Here is a 20,106-nt window from a genome sequence, read left to right on the forward strand (position 1 = left end):
CCAGGACCCAAGGTTTCCCAGCAGAACATTGCCCAGAGCATCACACTGCCTCGGCTGGCTTGCCTTTTTCCCATAGTGCGTCCTTGTGCCATAACTTCCCCAGGTAAAAGACGCGCACACACACCCGGCCAGCTGTATGATATAAAAAAAATAAGTGATTCATCAGACCAGGCCACTTTCTTCCATTGCTCCATGGTCCAGTTTTGACGCTCGTGTGCCCATTGTAGTTGCTTTAGGTGGTAGACAGGGGTCATCATGGGAACTTTGACCATACGCATTATGCAACAAGCTGCGATGCACTGTGTGTTGTGACACCTGTCTATCGTAGCCAGCATTAACTTTTTCAGCAATTTGAGCTACAGTAGCTCTTGTGTGGGATTGGACCAGATGGGCTAGCCTTGGCTCCCCACGTGCATCAATAAGCCTTGGGCGCCCATGACCCTGTCGCTAGTTCACCGGTTGTCCTTCCTTGGACCAATATTGGTAGGTATTGATCAATGCATACCGGGAACACCCCACAAGACCTGCCGTTTTGGAGATTTTCTGACGTAGTCATCTAGCCATCACAGGATTGCCCTTGTCAAAGTCACTTAGATCCTTATGCTTGCCCATTTTTCCTGCTTCCAACACATGAACTCCAAGAACTGACTGTTCACTTGTTGCCTAATATGTCCCACCCCTTGACATGTACCATTGTAACAAGATAGTCAATGTTATTCACTCATCTGTCAGTGGTTTTAATGTTTTGGCTGATTAGTGTATATTGATTCATTAAGGCAGGTCCAGAAAAGAATATGGCTGTCAACACACACACACACACACACACACACACACACACACACACACACACACTTTGTAGCAATATCAAAAACTGTACTATATTCAAGCCCAGACATGGTTTTCTGTTTTCACATTAATGCGTAAAAGTACTTCACTGTGCAAAGCACCCTGTTGAAAAGATTGATGAGTTGTAGCACTTGGAGGAGATTGCTGACTATCCATCCGTTTTCATTTAGTAGAAAACTTCTAACCCCTCTGCGGAAGCGTCGCTGTTAATGAAGATAAATGTGATCAAGGTTATTTGAGTCCTGAGCCTGTGGCCAGTCAGGAAACCCTCTAATCCCTGGGCTGGCATGCAGAGAGTAGCCATTTTGATGTCATATGCACCTGTACTGAGAATGCCCCCACTGGAGGTACTATGATAGACCTCGAGCTTTTGGACCTGTTGTGTAAAGGGGTCATGAGTCAGTCAGGGAACCAAGGTGATGTAATGGCTGTACTTGGTCAGATCCCACTCCCTATAGAATGGAGGACATTCCGCTATAGAATGGAGGAAAGTATGTCAGAAGATTCTTTCAAACCTTGTCACCTTTGTTTGCCCAACCAGCATTTTCAGACATATGGGGAACTGAAAGAGGTTTGGTATTAGGGAACAGCTGTCTGAAATGGAATGCAGTCAGTTTCGTTAGTGAACCCCCCTGAGGTGTAAAAAGCATCAAAAGTGGCAGACCTTACGAGTCCACAAATCATTAACCCTAATACAAAGCCTGACTCCATCCTAATAAGGATGGTGGTGCAGTGGTTTAGTGCTGTCGCCTCACAGCAAGAAGGTCCTGGGTTCGAACCAAGGGGTTGTCCAACCTTGGAGTCATCCCAAGTTGTCCTCTGTGTAGAGTTTGCATGTTCTCTCCGTGTCTGCGGTGGGTTTTCTCCGGGTGCTCTGGTTTCCCCCACCATCAAAAAGATATGCATGTTAGGGTTAATACTCCTGTCTGTGCCCCTGACCAAGGCATGGCAAGACGAACTGGAGTTGGTCCCTGGGCGCTACATGGCGGCTGCCCACTGGTCCTAGCTACACAGCAAGATAGGTTAGATGCAGAGCATACTTTCCCTATGGGTATCCTTAAAGTATATCAAAAAAAAAATCAAAATAAGTGTCACCGGAGTACTTTTGGTTTTGGTATAACAGCAGTTGATTGTCTTTTGACTGTATGGCACTTTGAACATTTTAAGTGTCGTGTCTAATTCAGTTCGCTTGCATCACAGCAGCCATTTTCTCCAAATATAGTAGATACAAAAGAAAGTTCTGGAGCCAGGAGGTCAAGACAAAGACCAATTATCGTGACAGTTTGTTTAAGCCAATCTTTCACACTTGCAGTAGCGTATGTGTTCAAGGAACGTGTATTTATACAATAGCTTGGCTCTATGTCATAATTACATCAGTAAGATTAAGGCTTCTACATAGAGTATTACACACTTTGTAAACTGAACACAATACATGCCAAAATGTGTATCCATGTGTGTATATACAGATAAGGCCTGAACTATTAACACAAACAAGCTGCCATTATCTTTTCTGTGTGCCCATTAAAGGCAACGTGCTGCATTTATCTGCTGTCAAAGACAAGGAATTTGCTAATACTGTTAGTTTTATTACCTGTTTCATAGAACAAGAAATGTCAGTTAGGCCTAAATATTTCATCTGTGTCTTCAAAAGTTGACGAGCAACTTTGATGAGTTTGGCTTGTCAAAAACCAATCCTAAATGGATCAGTTTTTTTTAATCACATTGTTTAATCTCTATAGAAGCAGATCTTGCACCTTATGTCACACAAGTCATTGCTAACTGAGATTTGAAATCCTATACATTGTTTTCACTGCTGAACCTTTTCTGTTACAGATAAGCCCCACAACCCCATGGTGAATGCTGGCGCTATTGTTTGTACTTCGCTGATAAAGGTAAAAGCAATGAAGATTTCTTTTTGTTTTCTTGTGTATTTATATATGTAGTCTGTGCCATTTCCTCTGAAGCCCAAGGTAGATAACTGTCCGCTGCTGTTTGGATAATATCAACAAAGCTACTTTATCTAGTAGATAATGTCAAGGTAATTTAAATATTGATAACCGATAAAGCTTGACTGTTTTTCTTTTCTTTTTTTTAATATATATGTAATGGTGTAGATAACCTAGTTTTTGGATCACAAGAAAATGACCCTCTCTGCCATTCATGATATTGGTTTGGTTTTATCTCACTGAATCACTACCTTGTCGACACCCAGATTTGGACAAATGTTTCTCACAAAGTGAACCTCTTTGCTGTATGTATGTGAATAGTCCGTTGACACTCTTATGTCCAAACATTTATTAGCATCTTTGAAAATGACTTTTGACCCCAGTGAGGGATCTTTAGGACACTGCCTCTGTTGACTGCCATGCAACTGCAGTGATTAAGACGTGTGCTAATCCTTCCTGAGAAGGATTTAGCAGCAGCAGCACACACGCTGTTATTGTCCTTGCTGAAAATAACCTGGGGTGGAGAGTTAGTCAAATACAGGTGCACGCAGGTAGACAAAACCCCATCATGAAGATGCTAGGAAGGCAAAGACATGTCACCCACCATGGCCATTCCATCACGTCACAGGGTTTAACATCACCACTCCACTTGGTTTAAAACAAAACAAACAAAAAGTCAGCTGCCTTTTATTGATCATTCTGTCTGCCCTGCATTACAATAGAGTGACTTGAAGTGACAATGGTGATGGCTATTCTTGTTGATTAAGCAAACAGTACCATCGGGCTGGTGACTGACCACGTACCTCCCAGGTTCACCCAAAACCAAGGACAGACGAGGTGTGGCTTAAATGCCAACTGTATAAGAAGTTGTTACACTCTGTCATTCCCTGTAATGGTCTGCCATTAGCCAAAATCTTGTCAATATTGAAGTTCTGAGGTTAATTTTTAACATTTTACAATCATTCCTTACATTGCATTTGCCATCACCCATATATCTCATTACTTGGGGGGACTTTAACAGCAAATTTTTACTCACAAAGATTTATTTAATTGGATTTTTAAAAAAAATTAATTTTGGAACTTAGTTAAATTCAGAGAATGGGTCAGAAACAAAAACGTTCTCTACAAGCCACCACTTTTGCTTGGGATGATCTTTGTGCTGGACTCTAAGCCCGTTAGGCTCTCTTCCTGCTTGTCTTTCATATTATATACTTTGTCATCAGTTAGCATCGGCTTCAACGCATACCCTCATCGGTTTCAGTGTTAGAAAAGACACAGTAGGAGAACTTTCCAGTTTAGCTTTTTTTTTTCTCCACTTGACCAGGGAGACATTTCTAGATGGAATGAAATGGATGGTTTTGCATAAATCAACTACAGTATGTAAAGGGAGGCAGGACGAAGCAGCTGGTTTGTCTACTCTGGTCTTGACCTCTGTGCTTTGAGGAAGTTAAAATACAAGTCAAAGAGGACCATTGTCACAAGTCTGAGGGCGTGGGACACATGTTGGTGTCCACATGTTGTCAAGAGGTCATTCTTTTTCTTCATCATTGTTTTTTTTTTGTGTGTGTGTGTTTCTACCTGTGCGCCTCGTGTATTGCATCATCATGCATATATGTCCTTGTTCAACTTGCACACACATTCAAGACCACCATTTTCACAGACCTCATGACTTACAGAGAAACACTTAAACAATAGGAGACACACAAAAAGACCCTTAGGCAGTAAACCAGTATGTGTTAATGTCTTTGTCCGTCTTGTAATCAGTAATTTTGCATAATGCAAGCCGTGTCTGTCAAGCGTTTGTTCAAACTATTGCATGGAAATTGGATGGAAATTTGGAAAACAGTGTGGAAAAAAGCTTAGATGAGAGTTATAGAATTTTTTCTTTTGATTTGATAAACTGATTATTTGACCTGTGCAGGGAACAGAAACTACTCATGAGTATTACTGTGTAAAATGGCTAAATTCATAGATGGCTCCACAAATGCAGCCCATCGCTAAATTCCCATGACATGGCTTATATTCCCTGACACTATCTATATCCAAAAAATGGTTATAGACAAAACATAATTTTTATACCCATGCCTTTGTCAGTCTCATTAGTCCTCAGTAAACGCTTCCATCCCCTTAACTGGTACATTGTAGTCAGTACATTACAACACAGACCTGTGCTCTTTGTCTAAGAGTAGCCATACTGATTATGTTCATTAGTAAGATCACACAAGTAAAAATGGTCTCGTGTCAGTGCTCTAAAAGACTGAGGATGTGTACAAACCACAGCCTTTGTGGGATCATGCAGTGCAGGCCGTGAAAACATCTTTGCCATACGATGTGAGTCATGTGACATTGTCTGTAAACTCATCAAAATCATTGGCCAAATTTCAAAGGCAAACCCTTAGGTATTTCAGGATTGCAATGTATGTCTGTGCCCCATCCTTTTATCATCATCAGTCTATCAATGTTATTTTTTTCCTTCTTTGCGCAAAATGTCAAGCTATTGTTCAGAATGCCCAGTTTAGCCTATCGGAAGACGCAGTAGGATGGCTGCCCTGATCATGCGGGCGAGCAAAATCCCAAACTGATATTTCATGGTGCTTGAAGGCTACATGTTGTTGCTGCTGTTTTTTGTATGTTGTTGCATATTTTCCAGACTTAGGATCTGTGGGAAATAATGACTGCTGCTGCAGGTCAAATGACGTTGGTAATTTTTTCTTCCTTTTCCATATCTATCTCCTCCCACTCCCCCATTTCCCTGACCTGTCCTCCCCTCTTTCCTCCAATCAGCTCTGTAAAAAATATTTTAGTAACTCTTAACGCATCCATCAGTATCACATATTCTTTTTCCTTCTGCATAGTGAACTGTAGAACCCTTTAAATCTTCTGTCAGTCACACATGTAGTAATAGACAACAAAATAAAAATGCCAATTAAACACAAATCATTTTCTGGTAGTTTGGATCGATAAAGGATGGCAGCACCGTAGCTATATGCATGTATCTCCACTTTTGTTTTGTTCCCATTTTGGGAATATTCCATATCAGGTTTAAAATGTACATAGTTCAGGCTGCAAGGAAAGAATTTTGTCCTGAGGAGGACAACGTCTCCCTTTATCAGCCCCTCCTTCATCCCTTCCCTGCCCCCTTCCTCTTCTCTGTTTTGGCTGCCATCTGTCAAGCAAGCTGATGTCACTGCACAGACGACATGTGTTGACCTTAAAACAAGAGCATGCATGCACACACATACATACACAAACACACATGTACTGTATGCATTATAGCAACCGATAACACAAACTTTCATGCAAGCGCCCACATTTCTTTGCAGTCATACATTATATAGAAATACACATGCAGTAAGGGCTAGAGCTCTTTAAAAAGGGTGTCCTTTGCCCTTAGAGGCAAGTGTTCTTGTACTTCAGTTTTCAGCCTGAAACTAAAATACTGAATCATATGCTGCACCATAAAATGATAAAAGTTGGTTTGGTGTGGTGTAACGTTTTCTTTGTTGGCCCAACTTAAATGGCTTAATTGGCTCAACTTACGCATTGCACACACATAAATCACTCTTAATTCCAAAACATTTTACTCTCCGTAACTTGCATAGAAGCCAATCTTAACATGTTGTACCTATTTGTGTGACCCTCTCAAAAACTCATGTGAATGAATGCAAAAATAAAATATATATAAAAGAATTATGTAAATCTGCTAATTCAGTAGGTCTAACTTTTTAGTAGAAGCGTTAACATTTTCTTTTGAAGATTATTGTCACTGTATTTCCTTTGCTTTGTCTTTTGTGGAATGAGCACTGCCTAATGCATATTTTTATTTCTCTCTCAGCAAGGTGCGAGCAACGCAGAGAAGTTTGACTATGTAAGTACTAGAAGTTATTACTAGTAGTTATTTAGTTACTTATCCCACCAACATGGTTCAGATAGTACCAGAGTATTTGAAAAGTACTTGCTAGTACTTTTCCCAAATCTTTTAGAGGTATAGTGCAATAAACAATTATAGAATTTAAGAGGATATTGTTGACTGTTGGTAACTGTTGTAGGACTCATTCAAGGCCTCCATTTATTTCTTTCCAGGTCATGAACTTTCTGAACAAGATGGCGGGAAATGAGTATGTGGGTTTCAGCAATGCCACGTAAGTCACTCTCTTGGACAAGAAGCTATATTTTCATTGTCTCTGGAACGCTTGTGTATTATTCACCAAGCTTTATTGTGAAAGCCACTCCCATATCTGTTCTGCAGAGATTGTAAATTTTAATGATGTTTACTGGAGAATAATTGGTGTTGGCGCTCATGTTGCCATCTCAAGAGTCTTTGAGAGGACTGGTTGTACTATATACATGAAGGGTGGAGCGTTTGGGTCAATGCAGTTCCAACGCACACACAAAAAATGTTCCTTCCTCTGTGTGATGTGATCTCATGTTTGGGTTTCAGATTCCAGTCGGAGCGTGAGTCAGGAGACAGGAATTTTGCCATTGGTTACTACCTGAAAGAGAAGAAGGTTTGACCTCAAATCCAAAGAGCTGTTAAGATACTGACGGTTTTGTAACTCTCTCTGTCTGTCTGTCTCGCTCCCTGTCATGCCCCTTCGTTCATTCATCTCTGTGTGTGTGTGTGTATCTCTTTCTAGTAAAACTGGTGACCAGAGTGATATCTGTAAAGCTTGCCACCATATGGGAAAATGGATTTTAAAACCTAATTAGCTCAGTCTAACACAAAAATAAATTATTTAGGCAAACAGCGTACCGACTGGATACGGAATTTTACCAACTTGTTTGAGCAAGAGGAGCATGTTTTGTGGAGAAATCAAAGCACTGTATTGCCTTCAGCCTCTTCAGCGTGCATAGGCTTGCTGGCCAGACTAGTGCCCAGTCATCTGAAGTTGGTCTAAATTCTCACGATTGCTTGTGTCACCTTGTGGGAAAGCGATTCAGTTTCCTTTGCTGCCTGATTGCCTCTGTTTATATCTGCTAAAATTCTGGGGTCAACCTTCATGAACAGTCGCGCAATTATATTCATTCATTCATCTTCAGCCGCTTCTCCGGGGTCAGGTCGCGATGGCAGCAAGCTAAGTAGGGTACCCCATACGTTCCGTTCCCCAGCAATGCCCTCCAGCTCCTCCTGGGGGATCCCAAGGTGTTCCCAGGCCAGATTGGACATGTAGTCCCTCCTGTGAGTTCTGGGCCCACCCCGGGGTCTCCTCCCAGTTGGCCGTGCCCAGTAAACCTCCAAAGGAAAACGTCCAGGAGGCATCCTAATCAGTTGCCCAAACCACCTCAACTGGCCCCTTTCAATGCAAAGGAGCAGCGGCTCTACGCCGAGCTCCCTCCGGATGTCCGAGCTACTCGCCCTATCTCTAAGGCTGAGTCCAGACACCCTACGGAGGAAACTCATTTCAGCCGCTTGTATCCGCGATCCCACCCTTTTGGTCACTACCCAAAGCTCATGACCATAGGTGAGGGTTGGAACAAAGATTGACTGGTAAATTGAGAGCTTTGCCTTCTGGCTCAGCTCCCACTTCACCACAACAGTCCGGTAGAACGTCTTCATTACTGCTAATACTGCACCAATACGCCTGTCAATCTCCTGCTCCATCCTACCCTCACTCGTGAACAAGACCCCGAGATACTTGAACTCCTTCACTTGAGGCAAAAACTCATCCCCAACCCAGAGGGAGCAATCAACCATTTTCCAGTAGAGAACCATGGTCTAAAACTTGGAGGTGCTGACTTACACTCAGCTGCAAACAGCCCCAGTGTGCACCGGAAGTCACATTCTGATGACGCCAACAAAACCACATCATCTGCAAAGAGCAGAGATGCAATTCTGTGGTTCCCAAAACAGACACACCCCTCACCTTGGCTGTGCCTTAAGATCCTGTCCATGAATATCACAAACAGAATTGGAGACAAGGGACAACCTTGGCGGAGTCCGACACCCACCGAAAACGTGTTTGACTTTGTGCCAAGAATGCGGACACAGCTCTCACTTTGGTTATACAAGGATCGGATGGCCTGTAACAACTGCCCCAGTACCCCCCACAGAGCTTACAACCGTGCACCCCGGGGGTGCATGGTCGTAAGCCTTCTGCAAGTCCACAAAACACATGTAGACTGGCTGGTCAAACTCCCATGCCCCCCTCAGCACTTCACAAGGGTAAAGAGTTGGGTCCGTTGTTCCACGGCCAGGATGGAATCCGCATTGTTCTTCCTGGATCTGAGGTTCAACAGTCGGTTGGAGATGATTGTAATTAATCAAGTAATTATAAAAATGGTTAAATGGTAGCAATTTCTTCATTTGCCAACTTTGATATGACATTTATAGGAGCAATAAAAAGCAGCAAAGGTTATACAAACATTATCATGCAGCAATCTATACGACTGTTTTTGTTGTCATGGTGGTTGTATCTTCTTAACTTACAGATCGAACACATTGGATCTTTCTTATCCCCTGCACTGTTTTTAACATGGTTTCATTAATTATTAAGTCAATCACCCTGTTCTGTTCCTCTGTAGTGTTTCCCTGAGGGAACAGACATGACGTCAATCCTGGACTTCTACTTCCAAGTACGTACATCAGTGATTGAGCCTCCTCTCAGCATCCAGTTTTCAGCTTGCATAATTTTTTAGATGAGATTATTACTTTTCTAGTTGCTGCCCTTTTTGGCATCTCTCCAAGAGTGCTAAACCAGGCTATAAAATTGGAGTCAGTTTCTGACATCACTAAATAATTCCTGTATCCATATATGTCACTATTACATTCTCTTCCCTTCCACTTGTATCATTCTCTACATCAGCTCACTCCTTTTGTGGTGCCCATTTATGTCTTACCAAGAGCCATCTGTATGCTGGCTATGATTCCAGCAAGCATTACAGAACTTATTTTTTGATTACAAGTTTACCCTTCTCCGGTTAAACTTTGGTGAAATTGGCTTGTGTAGTATTTATTTCATCGATGTGCACACCTTCCAGCAGGGAGGTGAGAACTAATTAGTGATTGGAATGAAAACCTACATACACATGACTCGAGTAAATATTTGGGGACAAACATCATGTATTCTCTTTTCATCTCATGCCTTTCTATTGTGTTTTTTTACCTTGCTTATTTTCTCTTTCATTTCTAACGCACTGTTTGCATTAGAATTGTCAGATAGCTGTAATTGCACAACTTTTCAAGTGTGACTTTAAGCATGGACAAGGTGCCAAACTGTTTTCCCCTCATAACAGACTTGGGGCCACATGTACCGAATCGGTTTTATGTAGGGTTGTCACGATATTAGATTTTCTCTACACAATTATCGTCGCCAAAAAAAATCACGATAACGATACTATCGTGATGTCTATAGAGAATTAAAAAAACTATTATACTATCTGTCAAAGTCATCTTTAACTTTGTTTATCGTGCGTTTTCTCTCTGTTTTGGAAAATTAATTACCCTCAAAATATGAGTGTAGGGAGGTGGAGGGAGAGTCTGTAACCATAACTGTAAAAAAGCATACAAAAAGAACAATTACATTTAATGGGATAGTGAAAAGGCAACCAGATGAACTGATAAGCAAAAGATTCACAAGGTCTAACATCTGCCTTCACTACAATGTCAACTGAAACAAAATCACTTGTGGGGAGCAAGGACCAGAGAAGTTGTGTGAGACCACAGGCTGACAACTAACCACTCTGATATGCTGTTTAATGTCCACTGACCACGTCCTTACATAATTTTTTTCCACCTTGCATTTTTCATGACATGATTTTGCACAGCAGTAGTAGCCACACACTGTGGTAGTGGCTAGCAAGTGTAGCGATTTGACCAAGTTTAAACCAGTCAGAGTCAGTGTCGAACCCCACAAAGGATACACCCATTCAGATTACACGAGCCCTGGTTATTTTTTTACAACACGAATTAATTTGTAATTAATTGCAAGGCAGGGAAATAAAACATTAAATTTTAATAAACTCAAACACACCATCGGTAGTACATTTTCAAAGGTTAGATTAGAGCAAAATATTAGAGCAATATTATGTTAGAGCAGTTTTTAACTAGATTGTTTAATGTTTGACACAATCTTGGAAAGTGAGAGGATGCCTGAGGAGTGGAGAAGAGGCATACTGATACCGATTTTCAAGAATAAGGGAGATGTGCAGAGCTGTAGCAACTACAGACGTATAAAGGTTAGCAGCCACAGCATGAAGATATGGGAAAGAGTAGTGGAATCTAGGTTAAGAGGAGAGGTGATGATTAGCAAGAGTAGTATGGTTTCATGCCATGAAAGCACCACAGATGCGATGTTTGATTTGAGAATGTTGATTGAGAAGTATAGAGAAGGTCAGAAGGAGTTACATTGTGTCTTTGTGGATTTAGAGAAAGCAAATGACAGGGGAGGTGTAGATTGAGGAGGTGTAGTATTGTATGAGGAAGCTGGGAGTGGCAGAGAAGTATGTACATATGATTGAGGAAGTGTAGTATTGTATGAGGAAACCAGGAGTGGCAGAGAAGTATGTAAGAGTGCTGCGGGATATGTATGAGGCCAGTGTGATAGTGGTGAGCTGTGCTGTTGGAATGACAGATGGGTTCAAGATGGAGGTGGGATTACATCAAGGATTGGCTCTGAGCCCTTTCTTGTTTGCAATGGCGCTGGACAGGTTGATGGACGAGATCAGGCAGGAGTCTCCATGGACTATGATGTTTGCGAATGACATTGTGATCTGTAGCGAGAGTATGGAGCAGGTTTAGGAGAGGTGGAGGTATGCACTGGAGAGAAGAAGAATGAAAGTCAGTAGGAGCAAGACGGAATACATATGCGTAAATGAGAGGGAGGACAGCGGAATGGTGAGGATGCAAGGAGTGGAGGTGATGAAGGTGGATGAGTTTCAATACTAGGGGTCAACAGTTCAAAGTAATTGGAAGTGCGGAAAAGAGGTGAAGAAGAGAGTGCAGACAGGGTGGTGTGGGTGGAGAATAGTGTCAGGAGTGATATGCGACCGAAGGGTACCAGCAAGAATGAAAAGGGAAGGTTTGCAAGATGGTAGTGAGACCAGCTATGTTACATGGTTTAGAGACGGTGTGGCACTGACAAACAGACAGGAGGCGGAGCTGGAGGTGGCAGAGTTGAAGATGCTAAGAATTTTGTTGGGAATGGTGAAAATGGACAGGATTTAGGAGTGATTGTATCAGAGGAACAGCTCAGGTTGGACAGTTTGGAGACAAAGCAAGAGAGGCAGGACTGAGATGGCTTGGACATGTGTGGAGGAGAGATGCTGGGTATATTGGGAGAAGGATGCTGAATATGGAGCTGCCAGGCAAGAGGAAAAGAGGAAGACCAAAGAGGAGGTTTATGGATGTGGTGAGAGAGGACATGCAGATGGCTGGTGTGACAGAGGAAGATGCAGAGGACAGGAAGAAATGGGAACCGATGATCTTCTGTGGCGACCCCTAACGGGAGCAGCCAAAAGTAGTAATACTAGTATATTAGAGCAAAAGGGATAGAAAAATAGTTTCATATAATTCAGTTCAGTTTTTAAAGTAGATATACTCCACTTCAAGATTTCCCAGTTGTCACCATCAATTCAGTTCAGGCAACAAAACTGCTCCACTTTGGGACTTCCTGGTTATGCAAAAAAAACAACAAAAAAAAACAAGGAAGTATTCCCAACCATAGTTCAGTTCAGTTAACTCACAAATAAAATTCCACAAACCTCCAAAATGTCAGTCAAGAAGAAAAAAGGCAAAAAAAAAAAAAAAAGGTCACCTGGCTTTCGCTGACTCCCGGGTACCACGGGGAGCGATTGTTGAGCTGTCAAGTCTCTGGAGATGTTTAGTTGTCAGATCCTCGATGGATTCCTTGAGATGATGAGAGGAGATGATTTTGCACGAGGACACGTGAATATATAACAAAAAAGGACACGGCACAAATGCCTGGGTAGGCTGACAAAGTGGAGGTCCAACTTCTCCCTGCTCTTTACTCACTGGCATCAGTTGCTGATTTGTATGAGTCATCATAAAGGAATGTAAGAGTCCAGTCATTCCAAAAGCGGGTAAATCAGAGCCATATAACCTGTTGACAGGACTGATGGGTGTTTGGAGGTAGTAAAAACAGACTGATAGCCAGAAACACATGTCTTATTATTCATAACAACATAATTTGGGCGATCACCACACTAGCTAGTTAGTGTGTTACGGGGTGGATACAAAGTGAGAACGGAAAGAAATGGAAATTATTTAAGAAGTGCTGAATTATTTCCATGATATCATGTGTATTATTAACATGATATCAATTTAATTTTTAAAATATCACGGTGACCGTCAATACCCATATATCATGACACTCCTACCCTGATGTGTTAAGTATTTAATTGTAAGCTTTTCTATACTTTACCACAGTCTGTGTAGGGTTCTTCTGTGGAGTAGTTGGTCTTCTCAGTGTTTTTGTATGTTGGTCTTCTCAGTGTTTTTGTATGTAATTTGGCTACAGTAAGGCTGACTCAAAAAATGTCTGTGGCTGTGTGCGCCCTCCCACAGCTGTGTTCCATCGAGGTGACTTGCGAGAGTGCCAGCGTCATGGCAGCCACCCTGGCCAACGGCGGTTTCTGTCCAATCACGGGCGAACGTGTGCTGAGCCCTGAGGCGGTGCGGGACACCCTGAGTCTCATGCACTCTTGCGGCATGTATGACTTCTCAGGCCAGTTTGCCTTCCATGTAAGTTGAAATTGCTACTTTTTGAATGATCATATCTATGTTGTGATACCAGATGAGTGACTTATTCCTGTAATGTAAAGGCATTATGTCATTGCAAGGCTCTAAACTGTGCAGTGATGCCAACAGTACCCCCTTGTTATAATGATGACTCCAGACCTCGTACAACTGAATATTACTATGCTGGAATCAGGATTATTCCATTAGGGCTGTCAATGAATATTCCAAATTCAAATTTATAACCAAATTGTAAAAAAAACTGACATTCAAGTGTGAAAATTAATATTTGTTTGTGGGGGGGGGCGGGGAAGCACTATCGCAGCTGTCTGCCTTGCGAAAGCCTTAGCCACTGCACTGGATATGCTGCATGAGGGACAGGAGTTGCACACCGTCACTTTCACTGGTTGAAAATGAAATTAAGGGGCATCCGGGTAGCATAGCGGTCTATACCATTGCCTACCAACACGAGGATTGCCGGTTCAAATCCCCCGTGTTTCCTTTGCCTTGGTTGGGCGTCCCTACAGACACAATTGGCTGTGTCTGCGGGTGGGAAGCCTGATGTGGGTATGTGTCCTGGTCGCTGCACTAGCACCTCCTCTGGTCAGTCGGTTGGACGGGGCGCCTGTTTGGGGGGGAGAGGGAACTGGGGGGAATAGCATGATCCTCCCATGCACTATGTCCCCCTGGCGAAAGTCCTCACTGTCAGGCGACAAGAAGCGGCTGGTGACTCCACATGTATTGGAGGAGGCATGTGATAGTCTGCAGCCCTTCCCAGCTTGGCAGAGGGGGTGGAGCAACGACTGGGACGGCTCGGAAGAAAAGAGTGGGGTAATTGGCCGAATACAGTCGGGGAGAAAAAAAAGGGGGGGGTCGAAGAAAGAAAAAAAGAAAACGAAATTTAGGTCAAGCTGAAACGAGCGAATAATTCAACAACAATCATGTGGTAAAGATGGCAGAGAATTCACAAACCCAACCTGGCCGCAATCTAAAAAGCCCCATTTGGGGCAAATTGTGATGGCTAGGCGAATGGGTCAGAGCATCTCCAAAACGGCAGGTCTTAGGGTGTTCCCGGTATGGAATGGTCAGTAGCTACCAAAAGTGGTCCAAGGAAAGACAACCGCTGAACCAGGGACAGGGTCATGAGTGCCCAAGGCTCACTGATGTGTGTGGGGAGTGAAGGCTAGCACATCTGGTCCGATCCCACAGAAGAGCTACTGTAGCTCAAATTGCTGAACACACAATGTATTGCAGCTTGCTGCATATGGGGCTGCACAGTCACAGACCAGTCAGAGTCCCCATAATGAGCCCTGTCCACTGCTGAAAGCGCCTACAATGGGCATGTGAGCGTCAGAACTGGACCATGGAGCAATGAAAGAAGGTGGCCTGGTGTGATGAATCATGTTTTCTTTTACATCATGTGGACAGCCAGGTTCGTGTGCGTCGTTTACCTGGGGAAGTGATGACACCAGGATGCACTCTGGGAAGAACGCAAGCCAGCGGAGGCAGTGTGATGCTCTGGGCAATGTTTTGCTGGGAAATCTTGGGTCCTGGCATTTGTGTGGATGTTACTTTGACATGTACCACCTACCCAAACATTGTTGCAGACCAAGTACACCCCTTCGTGGCAATGGTATTCCCTGATGGGAGTGGCTTTTTCAGCAGAATAATGCGCACTGCCACATTGCAAAAACTGCTCAGGAATGGTTTGAGGAACATGAAAAAGTGTTCATGGGGTTGCCTTGGCCTCCAAATTTCCCAAATCTCAATCCAATCGAGCATCTTTGGGATGTGCTGGAAAAACAAGCCCTGTCCATGGAGCCCCCACCTCACAACTTACGGGACTTTAAGGCTCTGCTGCTAATGTCTTGGTGCCAGATACCAGAAGACACCTTCAGAGGTCTTGTGGAGTCCATGCCTTAACGGGTCAGAGCTGTTTTGATGGCATGAGGGGGACGTACACAATATTAGGCAGGTGGTTTTAATGTTTTGGCTGATCGGTGTATACAATTGGCTGCAAATGGTATAAAAGTGTGCGTATTTAGGCCGCTCTGGTGGCCAAGCGGAATAAACCGCAGTTCTTGCAACCCGCTTGTCATGTGGCTGGGAGGTTCGTATCCCAGACTCGCCATAACCGGTCATGGCCAGAGCATCCACGGGGTAAGGCATTCATTAGGCCACCCTTACCCGAGGGATAGTGGGTGTAGATCGGTGTAGTGTTCGGGGACTCGTCGTTCTCCAGCGACTCCTCTGGCCCACCCAGGCGCCTGCAGCCAAGCAACTGAAAGCATTCTCCGTATGCCTCCTTCACGGCCTGAAGGTGATGCAATCCATGCAAGGCTTCAGCGTGTAAAATAGCGAGAGCAGCCGACACGAGTTTGAAGGAAGCTGGTGTAACGACTATCTCCTTCCTGTGGAAACGTGAGCCAGGGGAGTTATTCGACAAGAGTTCCGGCCATATGCCATTGGGTTAATCGGGTGGGATAAAGGGGAAAACTAGAAATAAATTTATAAAAAAAAAAAAAGTGTGCGTATTTAAATGAAGAGTGGCCTCTCTGCAGCAGACTAGAAACTTCTCATGTAGAACTTTTAGAAATGTCCTTTACCATCCGTGTGCTCCTGATTCTCTGGGTCTGGGAGTATAAAACCTGTGTAAGAATGTCCTGACATTTACATAGTATTTTAAGCTGAATCTAGCATAAAATAATGGTCTGGCTATAGTAGCCAATATTGAAATGTTTTTTTTTATTATTACTCAAAATAGGACACTTTTTTTTAACCTGTAACTGGGGTACAGCCCATTAATTTTATAACTTCAGTTGCTGTATTGGACAATTAAAAAGGAAAACAAATTTTTTTTTTTGAAATTTATTTCTGATTTTTCCCTTTTTCTCCCAATTTAGTGGCCAATCGATCCCTATTTTAATTCAAAAACCCACCCTCGTACTGCATGCGTTTGCCAACTGCATCTCTCAGGCCTGCAGTCTCGAAGGAGACGCCTCGCCACTTTCGTGACAAGGCGAATCCAGGCCTCGCCACTGCTTTTTCCGACAAACACAGAGACGCATTCATATGATGAACACAAGCCGACTCCGCCCCCCTCCCGACGACAGCGTTGCCAATTATTGCTGCTTCATCGAGTCCAGCCATAGTCGGATCTGACGAGACCAGGGCGCGAACCCCTGGTCCCCAGTGGGCAACTGCATCGACACAAAGCCGATGCTTAGACCGCTACACCACCGGGGACCCAAAAGGAAAATTTTTAAAAAACTTTTTAGTAGTAATTCATGTTTCATTGATTTGCATTCATTTGGTCAAAGACTGGGGAGGTTAGGACTGCAGTCCAAAACTTCTCTAATGAAAAAGAGGTTGTCTTCCTCACCAGTATGTAGTTTTCATATGGCACAACATATAGCCCTTTTGCCAATGCACTCATTACTGTATCTGACAATACAGTAGAAGGAAAAAAAAAACATCATCTTGCCAAGTGTTTGTCACTGTTAGTGTGTTAAGTGAATAGGTAAAGTTTGCCATATGTGGTTTCAGTAAGTTACTAAGAAAAATACATGCTCTGCTAAATCTGAATTTGGCCAAGGTTTTTATTTTTTATTATTATTTTCACTATTTTTTTTGGACTAAATGTTCCTATTTTTTGACTGTGTTCCCTTTATGAAAGCATATCTAATTTTACTATTTTCTGATTAAATAAATGGACACCCTCTTGATTTGCTGTGATGAAAATGTAGGCTTGATTTCAAGATTGTTTCGAGGAACAGCAAATTCCTTGGTTATTTAAAATCCTCACGTTCTAGTCAACCAGATTGGGTAATTGGACTCAGGTCTGCTACATTTTAGTCCATTACCAACTGCAGTTGGGCTATAGGCCAAATCAAATGGGGACAGCTGTCAGACTAAGCTCCCACTATGGATTATCCAATTGCACAAAACATTGTCGACCTCTGGAATGAACCAGAGTGACCTTTGAATAGGTGGCTCAGCCGTTGTATAGCCGCTCAGTCATATTGAACATAATGACTGCTGTACTAAATAAAATTTGAACATGACTATATATAAAGTAAGGCTGTGAAGCTAATAAAACATTTAATCTAATTAATTACATTCAAGAACAAGGGCGATGTGCAGAACTGTAGCAACTACAGAGGTATAAAGTTGATCAGCCACAGCATGAAGATTTGGGAAAGAGTAATAGAAGCTAGGTTAAGAGGAGAGGTGACGATTAGCGAGCAGCAATATGGTTTCGTGCCACGAAAGAGCACCACAGATGCGAAGTTTGCTTTGCGAATGTTGATTGAGAAGTATAGAGAAGGCCAGAAAGAGTTGCACTGTGTCTTTGTAGATTTAGAGAAAGCATACGACAGGGTGCCGAGAGAGGAGGTGTGGTATTGTATGAGGAAATCTAGAGATGCAGAGAAGTATGTAGGAGTGGTGCAGGGTATGTATGAGGGAAGTGTGGCAATGGTGAGGTGTGCGGTTGGAATGACAGATGGGTTCAAGGTGGAGGTGGGATTACATCAAGGATCGACTCTGAGCCCATTCTTGTTTGCAATGGTGATGGACAGGTTGATGGACAAGATCAGGCAGGAGTCTCCATGGACGATGATGTTCGCGGATGACATTGTGATCTGTAGCGAGAGTAGGGTGCAGGTTGAGGAGAGCCTGGAGAGGTGGAGGTATGCGCTGGAGAGAAGAAGAATGAAAGTCAGTAGAAGGAAGACGGAATACCTATGCGTGAATGAGAGGGAGGGCAGTAGAATGGTGAGGATGCAAGGAGTGGAGGTGACGAAGGCATACGAGTTTAAATACTTGGGGTCAACTGTCCAAAGTAACGGGGAGTGCAGTAGAGAGGTGAAGAAGAGAGTGCAGGCAGGGTGGAGTGGATGGAGAAGAGTGTCAGGAGTGATTTGCAACAGAAGGGTACCAGCAAGAGTTACAGGGAAGGTTTACAAGATGGTTGTGAGACCAGCTATGTTATATGGTTGGGATACAGTGGCACTGACGAAAAGACAGGAGGCGGCGCTGGAGGTGGCACAGTTGAAGATGCTAAGATTTTCACTGGGAGTAACGAAGAAGGACAGGAACGATTATATTAGAGGGACCACTCAAGTTGGACAGTTTGGAGATAAAGCAAGAGAGACAAGATTGAGAGGGCTTGGACATGTGTAGAGGAGAGATGCTGGGTGTATTGGGAGAAGGATACTGAATATGGAGCTGCCAGGAAAGAGGAAAAGAGGAAGGCCAAAGAGGAGGTTTATGGATGTGGTGAGGGAAGACATGCAGATGGCTGGTGTGACAGAGGAAGACGCAGAAGACAGGAAGAAATGGAAACGGATGATCCGCTGTGGCGACCCCTAACGGGAGCAGCCGAAAGTAGTAGAAGTAGTAATCTAATTAATTACATGCTTTGTTATTAATTAATCTAGATTAATCTCATATAAATCAATTTGCTATTTCACCAATCCAACTGAATGTGTACGATTGGTAGCTTGGTCAAAACTGATGAATAGCAGGCATTTATTGCTTTAAACGCGTTTTCTCGCCAAGAGAAACATCAACATTGCTGTTGCTACCCATTCCACATGTCTGCACACATGGGAGCATTCGGCTTCCGCCAATACATCCTCTTTTACTCTCTTTTCGGTGTCATAAACTGGTGGATTTTGGACACAATTGGATACAACTGTATTTTTCGATGACAGCTTATAAATTGTGTCAGAGGACGCAAGCTGTAAAGCTAACTCCCCGTCTTTGACCACTGACATTGGCCTGCAGTACATTGCAATCCATTTAGTGATTAAAGGTTAATCTGTCACAGGTAGACTCACTCTGTCTGCGTCTAAACACCTGTTCGAGTGTGGCTTGACGAGACTGGTTGCTCACGGTAGCATCAGGGGCTGTGTCATGTCAGACCTCCGAGCTCGCTGCTAAGTGCGTTGCATTGAGGTGATATTTCAGACTTGAAGTGCTCCGATGGTAAGAAAATTGAAATTAACTCATTATTTTGACAACCCTAATATATTGTTTTCCCTTCACCAGTTCTGTTGTCATTTGGATAATTTACCTATGAATTGAATCCAAATTTTGCTTAATGAAAAAATGATCACAAACACTTGAAAAACTAAAAACAGGATAGACTTAAACTGAATTACTTGTCATTTAGATTATGCACACGTTAGACTATGAATTTTTTTTGTGGATTGTCTTTTTTTTTTTTTTTTTTTTTTTTTTTTGTTTTATATAAACCTGTGCTGTTGGCAGGCTTGGAATACAACACGGAATATGTATGCCAATGTGTCCTAGACAGAGTTAATCTGCAAGTGGAGTTCAGGTTCTCCACCTGCAAAGGCAGTCTTTATTAATTATCAAGAACCACTTGGATGATCTGTGGGGTGACAAGAGCACAGGTTTTTATTATACATTTATAATCACCACCGTTCCCCCTCTTCTGCATGTTTGATAAGCTAAATAACAAATCAGCATCGCTTTTCCAAGAGGGGGACAGTCACCACAAGTGAAACAAGGAAACTTAGAAACAAAAAATGGCAACTTTTATCTGCAAAGACACGGATACATTAACAGGCACTGATGTGTCCGACAAGACAA

At 42.9% G+C, this 20,106-nt stretch overlaps 1 protein-coding gene across 3 annotated transcripts in view; it reads left to right on the forward strand.

The window, feature by feature from the left end:
* The window catches only part of glsb (glutaminase b), a 62,421-nt gene that overhangs the window by 13,105 nt on the left and 29,210 nt on the right, over positions 1 to 20,106 (forward strand). For all 3 annotated transcript variants that reach the window (XM_056289055.1, XM_056289056.1, XM_056289057.1), the window contains exons 7-12: positions 2,680 to 2,738; positions 6,628 to 6,660; positions 6,876 to 6,934; positions 7,234 to 7,300; positions 9,315 to 9,365; positions 13,315 to 13,491. In XM_056289055.1, the coding sequence (XP_056145030.1) occupies positions 2,680 to 2,738; positions 6,628 to 6,660; positions 6,876 to 6,934; positions 7,234 to 7,300; positions 9,315 to 9,365; positions 13,315 to 13,491 (446 nt within the window). The remainder of the gene's footprint in view (positions 1 to 2,679; positions 2,739 to 6,627; positions 6,661 to 6,875; positions 6,935 to 7,233; positions 7,301 to 9,314; positions 9,366 to 13,314; positions 13,492 to 20,106) is intronic.

The sequence above is a fragment of the Lampris incognitus genome, chromosome 11 (assembly GCF_029633865.1).
Source record: "Lampris incognitus isolate fLamInc1 chromosome 11, fLamInc1.hap2, whole genome shotgun sequence".
NCBI classification, from domain to species: domain Eukaryota; kingdom Metazoa; phylum Chordata; class Actinopteri; order Lampriformes; family Lampridae; genus Lampris; species Lampris incognitus.